This window comes from Nicotiana sylvestris, chromosome 10 (genome assembly GCF_000393655.2).
Source record: "Nicotiana sylvestris chromosome 10, ASM39365v2, whole genome shotgun sequence".
Lineage (NCBI taxonomy): Eukaryota > Viridiplantae > Streptophyta > Magnoliopsida > Solanales > Solanaceae > Nicotiana > Nicotiana sylvestris.
The window spans coordinates 171187676-171197544 of NC_091066.1; the positions used below are offsets into that span (position 1 = coordinate 171187676).

Consider the following 9869-nt stretch of genomic DNA (forward strand, 5'->3'; position numbering starts at 1 on the left):
AGTTCAACAATAAGACAAATCAAGACACCCGAAAAAATTGTGACATTAGTTGATAAAGAGGTAAATATTATTTTATATCAGTAATTTATTTCATGTCTTTTGATATTAGTTTTAACCATCAGATTAAACTTAAAGTGAAACTTTTTACAGGGAACAAAAATTTACGCTACACTTTTTAGTGGTTATATTGAGAAGTGGAAAGAACATTTACACAAAACAAGATCGGTTACATCATAAACGGAGGCATTAATAGTGTTAATCCTAATTTTCAATCAGTGCACAAGGAGCTTGAGATTGGATTTAAGGAGAATACTTTTGTTGATGAAAGCAACAATCGCTTTTCGACTATTGGTTTTTCAAATAATTTTATTTCATTCGATGAGGCATCAAACTGCACCAATGGAACAATTTTCGGTAAGTTCTTTAAATTTCATCCAGTAATCTTTCACTAAATATATAAATAATATTTTACTTCTATTCGCCTTATTAATTTTTTAGTAACATACATATATTTGCTTTAATATTCTTTTTAGATATAGTTGGAGTTTTAGTGGATGTTAAATCCTCAATGGGAGAAGATGCAAAGAAACGAAGGGAGATAGTGCTTATCAACGAGATGTAAGTTAGAAGTTTTAGTTTAAAATGTTAAATATTTCTTCGTAATTAATATGTTTAATTATAAATTTTAGGGTTGATAGAAAGACTATAATAATATGTTAATATTTTCTTTTTTATGAAATCTCCTCAACTATACACAAATTAAGTATACATATTATATATGAATTTTACATATATTATAACTATATATTATATTTATTTTATAGATTTTGAACTGTTTCGCTGAATGTGTCGACAATACTGTTTTATATTAGAGGTGCCTTCCTCTTACCAGTAACAATTAAAGCAACATTCTTCCTAGCGCACATCAACATTCTTCGACAGATGACAGAGGATAAGCAATAGTCCAGCTAATGGGTCAATTTAGTGTCTACACGTTGAACACAACTATTTCGTTAATGTAATAACTTTTTTGCATCATCAATTGCTATTAAACTTAATTCATTCTTATTCAATTTCATATACACTATTTTGGCAGCTTACCATTTAAATGTTTGTTGCATCATCAATTACCTTTATACTTAATTCTTTCTTATTTTACCTATTAAAATATGTTCTTTTGTGCATAACGCATAATACACGTGCAAACGCACGTACACTAATTCTAGTTACTTAAATCTGCAATTTTGTTTTCTACATTGCCTAGTTACGGAATCTTCTCTTCACATAGTTCAGGGTCAAATTTGGACCTTCTCCCTTTCGATTGTGACATTATTTTTTATTTTTTTAATCTTTCGCGATTAATGTTATGTCTTGCTTTAACATAAAATTCATAACCTCTTAGCCTCAGTAACATGGATTGCTATTGTAATATTCTTTCTTAATACTACAACAATAACAACGTACCCAATGTATTCTCACAGTGTATAATCTGGGGAGGGTAGCGTGTACAGACTTTTGAATTTTCTCAAATTTTCTCAGCAAACATGGAGAGTGAAAATACACCACTAAATGAATTTCTTAAACTGATTATATAGACACTTAGATCAGGCAATAAAGAATAAATTGTAAGATTTTGGGTTAAGTGAAGCTATGCTGTAGAAATGCATAACATATAACATCAATGAGCTCCCAAAATAAAGAGGTCTAAGCAAGTTGTTTTCAAGATACTTAAGTAAAGAAGCACATAGAAACAGAGGTTGATGCAGCTTAAATTCAATGAGTTCAACCGAATCCAGTATTTTCGACACAGAATATATATTCTGTGTCGGAAATACTAAAGTTTGAGCATATTTCATTGCTAAGAATCTTAAAGGTTGAACCAATCAAGTTTAAATCCTCGATCTGCCTGTGCACAGGAATATCGACTAGCCCAAAACTTGGAATAGAAAACCTTAAGACTATGGATATATCAGATGCACGCACTGGTACAGCAAAAACTGATTGTTATGACCACCATGTTGTTCTAATGGTTTCATGTAAGCAACATATCAGGTATCATCATCATTCAAATAGATGATTACTCATAAGTAAACATTTAGGAGTTTTTGAGGTCCAATATGTACCATCTCTCTCGCTTTCAATCATTTGGAAGATGTATTTTAACAGATTGATCAAACTATTTGTTGCTCTGATGGGTTGCGCTGATGGTAAGCAATCCCCACTTCCAACCGAGAGGTTGTGAGTTCGAGTCTCCCCAAAAGCAAGGTGGGAAGTTCTTGGAGGGAAGGATGTCGGGGGTCTATTTGAAAACAGTCTCTCTACCCTAGGGTAGGGGTAAGGTCTACGTACACACTACCCTCCCCAGACCCCACTAAGTGGGATTATACTGGGTTGTTGTTGTTGTTGTTGATCAAACTATTTGTCAATGATGTTTCAAGCAAATACAGGAACTCTAAGAAGCATTTGATCAATTAGTCCATTGTACTGTTGTTTTGTCAAATTTAAAGATATAAAAGAAAAGGGGCAGCCCGGTGCACTAAGCTCCCGCTATGCAGACCGGAGCACAAGGGTCTATTGTACGCAGCATAAACCTGCATTTTTGCAAGAGTCTGTTTCCACGGCTCGAACCCGTGACCTCTTGGTCACATGACAACAACTTTACCGGTTACACCTAGGCTCCCCTTCCAAAATCAAAGATATCAAGTTTAAATAAAATATGCAGAAGCGGCGCAAAAGAGGTCCTCCAGCTTACAATCAATTCAAATATGAATATAACACTATTCAATCTGCCAAAGATTCTAGTGTTAAATGACTTATTTCTTCCCGGATCTTGATTGGGATCAAACTCAGTATCACCGTATTCAGTGCCAATATGATAAACGAAAAGAGATAATTTGGTTTCTCCTAATAGTAAAACAGCAACCTATATGTGGATAGCATATGAAATAAATCTAAACAAGCTCTGTATATATCCTAAAAAGAAAAATCCGTATATGTTCTCCGCTTTGTCAATAATAAGATCAGGCATAATAACCAAACATCTCATTTACGTACAATGACGACCAAATATAGCATGTAACTCTGCTCGAAATTCAGCTCAGAAAAAAGAGAATAGCTTAAAGTAAACAACAATGTATAATGACAAGGAAAAGAGTGCCAATATATGTTGCCAGAAAATAAGTGCTGAGGTTTCACTTACTGCATAACCTCTCAAGCTAGCAATTGCACCCAACAAGATTGCACTTGGCGTTGTATACTGCAACAGAAGCACAAACGTATACATATGATCACCCTCGACAAGAAAATGCATCTTATTAGCCAATGTAACAACGCCAATCCCCAACAAAGGAAGCACCAAAAGTCTTGCTATTGATATACCAATCATAGTCCGAAGACCAAGTTTGGAATCATTAGGCCCCTCAGCGAGCATTCCACCAAGAATTAGCATGACCGATGCAACCATTGCACCGGCTAAGATTTCTAAACTATCCGTGATGAAAGACAATGGAGCGTTGTATCCAATGACAAACGCCTTGACATGAGGAACCATTCCAACGATTATTGCAAGTAAAGAAGCAATCGTCGGGGGCTGAAGGATGTGCTGTACAGGAGTCTGTTCAGCAACTGTTTTCATTTTTTTCACAACTTTAGTTGCTGCCAAACACCTAATTGACTTGGGACTTTCACCTGCTTCTTCTACTATATTGTTTTCGATATCAGGTGTATTGGATATTGAAAGATTTGAAACAGACATAAAGATCTTCGCGACAAGGGGTGTTTTTGAATGTTCATTTTCTTTGTCCTCAATCCCTGGCCACTCTGCTTCAACAAGAAGAGGTCTACTCACTTCATTATCCGTCTGCTGATCCTCCTCCTTTTCAACTCCCTCTTCGACAACCTCATAGTACTCCATCGGAGGCTCCATCATATGCTAAACGAGCGTGTAAACTAGAATCACAGCAACCCATTGAGCAAAAGAAACATAGGCAACTCCATTCCTCTTGCAATCAGGTCCAAAAGGATTATCCGTGCTATGACAAATAGAGCTAACTATAGCTAGTGGAAGATTTCCAGTATTACCGAATGCAGTAAATATAATCATGAATCGAGTAAATTCTTGAGGTGGACGACATATGATCACAACTAATACTCCTAAGAGAAAGCCAACTAGTGTACTTAACAACACATTAACAGGTATACACCACCAATGCGCGAAATTCTCAAGCGTTATTGATTGTCCCAAGTGAGTGAAGATCAAACATGGCAAGAAAAGAGCAAAGACAAGTTTGCTGAGCAATTTGAATGTTTCCCTTGAAGGAGGGGAAAGGCAGTGGTGTTTTTTCCATTTTTAATCAAGATCTGTAGATCTCGCCTGTTTTCATGCTGGATGAAAATGAAGAAGAAGAGGGAATAGAGTGAGAAAGAGTAGAGGTAGTCAGTGGTGGTGGCCTTGTGACTTTTTCGGCGAGTTTCGCCGGTTCCATTTGCTGGTTTGGCGGAACGGGGTTGCTGCTTGAATGACGAAACATGATGAAGGAGAAAGGATACGAAGAGGGGAGCCACTACCGTGGAGGTTAGTTCTGCCCGCTGAAAATTTTACGGTGAAATGCCATGGTTTTTGACGATTTTGGTATGAGGTGAGGGAGAGAAGATGAGAGAAAGGGTGGATAGGTGAGGAGTGGGGGGTCGTTTATTTAGGGTTTTAATTTGGTGGGGTCGATGACATGGTAGCTGACATGGATAAAATTGATGGGGTCAGCTGCCACAGTGGAGGGACGTTAGGGTTAGGGGTAATTTTGCAAACTTTGTTAACGGCAGGGACAAATATGGACGAAAAGTATAACGGGTGGCATAAGTAAACAATAAACAATAGTAGAGAGATATTTTTTACCCTTTTCAACGATCGGGACACATTTGACCCAAACTATTGACGGGGAAAAATCTAGGCCATTTCACATAGTTGAGGGTCAAATTTGGACCTTCTCCCTTTCGATTGTGACAGTATTATTTGTTCTATCTTCCGCGATTGTTATGTCTCGCTTTAACATAAAATTCATAACCTTTTAGCCTTAGTAAAACATGGATTGCTATTATAATTTTTTTTTTGTTAATAGCAAGGCTAAATGGATTGTTAGTATCAAATTACAATAGGCTAACATAGTTTACAATGACTACTCTCCAATAGGCTAACATTACTACATTGTCAATTGCTACTCTCCAATAGGCTAACATTACTACATTGCTACTCTCCAATAAGCCTATTGTAGTATCAGCATTACAATAGGCTAACATAGGCTAGTATCAAGTTCATTTGGAGAGTAGCCTTAGGGGTCGTTTGGTTGGGAAACAAGTTATCCCATGATTAATTACTCCGGGATTAGTTATCTTGGGAATTAGGTATCCCACCCTCCTATAGGGATAAAAAAAAAATACTACGATCCCGGATAACTAATCACGTGATTAGTTATACCACGATTTTATCCCAATCAAATATGAGATAAACTCATCTTAAATTTAATCCCAGGATTAATTTTCTCTTATCTCTCATACCAAACGAGCCCTTAGTAACATGGATTGAAAATCCATAAAACTCCAGTTACTAATACAGACCAGAGGGAAATATACAGAGTACAGACTTTTGGAAAGTAGCTATCAGAAAATTTTCTCAGCAAACAAACATGGAGAGTGAAAATCCACCACTAAACCAATTGCTTAAACTGATTATATAAGACATGGAACACTTAAGACTAAGTAAAGTGTATGTCAGATGAATGACTATATGTTATGACTACCATGTTTGATTGGTTTTATGTAAGCAGCACATCAGGTATCATTATTATTCATATAGATGATTACTCATAGGAGTTTTGAGGTCTAATATGTACTGTTTCTCTCGCAATGGTTGAGCCAGAATTTTCACTAGGGGGTTAAAACATAAGTAAACCCATGAAACAGTCGAAGGAAGTTATATAGTATATATGTATAACTTTCTTTTACCTAACTATACACTGTAAGTTTCCGGTGAAAGGGTGTCACCCCTTGAATACATGTGGCTCCGCCACTGCTCTCTCTCTTCCGTTCATTTGGAAGATGTACACAGACTGATCACATTATTTGTCAATGATGTTGCAAGCAAACACAGGAACTCTATGAAGCCTTTGATCAGTAAATCTATTGTACTGTTCTTTTTTCAAACCAAAGATAAACCTATATGTGGATAGAATATGAAATGAATCTAAACAAGTTCTGTATATGTTCTCAGCTTTGTCATAAATTAGATCAGGCATAACATCCAAATGTCTGATTACAGAACAAGCTAGTCATACACTAGTAATCGTGCCCTTTCAAGTGAAGCATTTACGTACAATGATTACAATCAAGAGCATGTAACTCTGCTCGAAATTCAGCTCAGAAAAAAGAGAATAGCTTAAAGTAAACAACAATGTATAATGACAAGGAAAAGAGTGCCAATAAATGTTGCCAGAAAATAAGTGCCGAGGCTTCACTTACTGCATAACCTCTCAAGCTAGCAATTGCACCCAACAAGATTGCACTTGGCGTTGTATACTGCAACAGAAGCACAAACGTATACATATGATCACCCTCGACAAGAAAATGCATCTTATTGGCCAATGTAATAACGCCAATCCCCAACAAAGGAAGCACCAAAAGTCTTGCTATTGATATACCAATCATAGTCCGAAGGCCAAGTTTAGAATCGTTAGGCCCTTCAGCGAGCATTCCTCCAAGAATTAGCATGACCGATGGAACCATTGCACCAGCTAAGATTTCTAAACTATCCGTGATGAAAGACAGTGGAGCGTCATATCCAAAGACAAACGCCTTGACATGAGGAACCATTCCAACGATTATTGCAAGTAAAGAAGCAATCGTCGGGGGCTGAAGGATGTGCTGTACAGGAGTCTGTTCAGCAACTGTTCTCATTTTCTTGACAACTTTAGGTGCTGCCAAACACCTAATTGACTTGGGACTTTCTCCTGCATCTTCTACTATATTGTTTTCGATATCAGGTGTATTGGATATCGAAAGATTTGAAACGGACATAAAGATCTTCGCGACAAGGGGTGTTTTTGAATGTTCGTTTTCTTTGTCTTCAATCCCCGGCCACTCTGCTTCAACTAGAAGAGGTCTACTCACTTCATTATCCGTCTGCTGATCCTCCTCCTTTTCAACTCCCTCTTCGACAACCTCATAGTACTCCATCGGAGGCTCCATCATATGATAAACGAGCGTGTAAACTAGAATCACAGCAACCCATTGAGCAAAAGAAACATAGGCAACTCCATTCCTCTTGCAATCAGGTCCAAAGGGATTATCCGCACTATGACAAATAGAGCTAACTATAGCTAGTGGAAGATTTCCAGTGTTACCGAATGCAGTAAATATAATCGTGAATCGAGTAAATTCTTGAGGTGGACGACATATGATCACCACTAAGACTCCTAAGAGAAAGCCAACTAGTGTACTTAACAACACATTAACCGGTATAAACCACCAATGCACGAAATTCTCAGGCGTTATCGATTGTCCCAAGTGAGTGAAGATCAAACAGGGCAAGAAAAGAGCAAAAACAAGTTTGCTAAGCAATTTGAATGTTTCTCTTGGGACAATTTGGAATTTCTTGTGAGCTAAAACTAATCCGAAAAGTGCAAGGGAAAGAAGTTTAAGCAGTGGTAGCACAACACTTATTAGGCCTTCTTCAGCAGATTTTGAGTTGCCAATATTAGCTACTTCAGCCAATAATCTTAACATCTTTTCCTCTTACTAAACCAATATCAACTATATCTTTGGTAGGGAGTGCTTCTCTCTATAGTGGGCCCTACACGGCGCCAATCCAGATTAGTCATGCAAGTGTGTTTCTGATGCCAGATGGTTATACCGAAACAATGTTTTCTCTGCAACATAGAAAAGTGAATTTCCAAAATTATTTAGCATATTGGAATGGCAAAGTTGCCGCTAAGGCTGCATACAATAGACCTTTGTGGTCCGTCCCTTCCCCGAACCCCGCGCATAGAGGGTGCTCAGTGCACCGGGCTGAATCAAGAAAAATATTCAATTTTCATAAACTTTAGAATCATGCTTTTACAATAATAAATTACCAATCACTGAAAACAACAATTACAGAATATGAATGCTAGTTTCTTAAGTGATTTAAACATATAAATATGTAAACAGGAGCTCACGGGTTCGAGCCATGGAAACAGCCTCTTGCAAAAATACAATATAAGGCTGCGTACAATAAACGTTATGGTCCGACCCTTTCCAAACCCCGCGCATAGCGGGAGTTATATCATAGCAGATTCAAGGAATATTAATGAAAATCTCCCAGAAACAAGATAAACCAGAATTAATTCATGATTATAAGATCAATTAATAAACAAAATAGCATTCCAGCAGTCTAATTATGGTATTAACAGAATCAAGAACTGTTAAAACATATTTACCTTAAAACTCACAAACTGCAATAAAAGAAGATTTTACGTCAAACCTAGAATGCATCAAATTCAAAAAAATTCATTGGAATCAATGAAATGTGAAAATATTCTTCTTTATAAAAGAGTTATAGAGAATCTGTGGAATCACAATAATATGGACGCAAGAAATAATTTCGTTTTAGGTTTTATACGTAAAAGTTGGCAAAAATAGTTTGCCAGATTGTGTTATCCCTTATCACATAGGACGGAGGTTTGCGGAAAAAATATAGCATAGTATATATTTTAGAAATTATCATTTTATTTTAGTTTTGCATTCATAAAGAAAAAAGTAGAGCCGTCAATACGAGCTTGACTCGTTGATCCGGCCCAACAAAACCCGTGTTTTAGTAAGATTGAGCTAAGATTTTTGGAGAAATGAAGTTTTTTGAAGCTCGGCCAGTAACCCCGTGACCCATAAGGCTTGACCGAGGTTAGGCTGGGCCGGCCCGTGGGGCTTAATAATGTGTTTACTTAAAAATATATAAAATATATAAAAAAATAATAATGAGAAGACTAGTCCAATCTCAAATTGATAATATTTTTCATGTGAACAGAAATAATTTTTGATTCTTAAAATTTTAGTTATTTCTTAATGTTTAACTAATTATCATTGCCTATTAATTATAGATTTAAATGAAAATGAAGATGTTAAGATATCTTTATTTCACAAGAGGATTCAGATGTGCTTGACGAAGATGATTTTGTTGGTGTTCGATATGTCATGAGCACCTTGAAAATATTTTTGAGTAATTTATTTTGAGTATTGATTTTTAATGAATAAAATATTATCCTCAAATAGCACGGTATAGTCAGTTTTCGGACTGGTCATTCAAAAATAGCCACCATTTTGCTGCAATAGAGATCAGTCTAGCATAATATACTGGAGTTCGATGTACCTGTGTATGAACTCCCGCATATTATGCTGGACTGGTATACTTTGCTGGCTCCATTATAATATACTGGAGACTGGAGCATCGATGCTCCAAACTCCAGTATATTATACTGGACCGGTATACTTGCTGGAACTCCAGTATATTATGTTGGAGTTCTAGTGTACTTATGCTGAAACTCCATCATATTATGCTGGAGTTCCAGCATACTTATCCTGGAAATTCAGTATAATATGCTGGAGTTCAAGTATACTTATGTTGGAACTCCAACATAATATACTAACGTATTTTTCGGGTTTTGAACAGTGTTTTCGCTCAGATTTATCTTTACATGAAAAGTGACTAAATTTCGATTACTTTTAAAACTGGGCTAATTTTGAACGATCAGTTGTAAATCTGACTATTTTTTAATTTCTCCCCATTTTTTTGCATGTTATAGTAATCTATTGGAACGATATCAAAAATTATACCCAACCTGTAAAAT

The 9869-nt window shown here is 36.4% G+C and overlaps 2 protein-coding genes across 2 annotated transcripts; both read right to left on the minus strand.

The window, feature by feature from the left end:
• Positions 1-3027: 3027 nt before the first annotated feature.
• Positions 3028-4631, minus strand: LOC104225295 (protein PIN-LIKES 2-like). The gene has a single exon (XM_070160596.1). The coding sequence runs from the start codon at positions 3926-3928 to the stop codon at positions 3098-3100; it is 831 nt and encodes a 276-aa protein (XP_070016697.1). The 5' UTR covers positions 3929-4631; the 3' UTR covers positions 3028-3097.
• Positions 4632-6253: 1622 nt separating this feature from the next.
• Positions 6254-8681, minus strand: LOC104225294 (protein PIN-LIKES 2-like). The gene is made up of 2 exons (XM_009777065.2): positions 8466-8681; positions 6254-7916 (listed from the first exon to the last, which is right to left on the minus strand). Exon 2 carries the CDS (start codon positions 7771-7773, stop codon positions 6409-6411), a length of 1365 nt encoding a protein of 454 aa, XP_009775367.1. The 5' UTR covers positions 7774-7916; positions 8466-8681; the 3' UTR covers positions 6254-6408.
• Positions 8682-9869: the final 1188 nt, after the last annotated feature.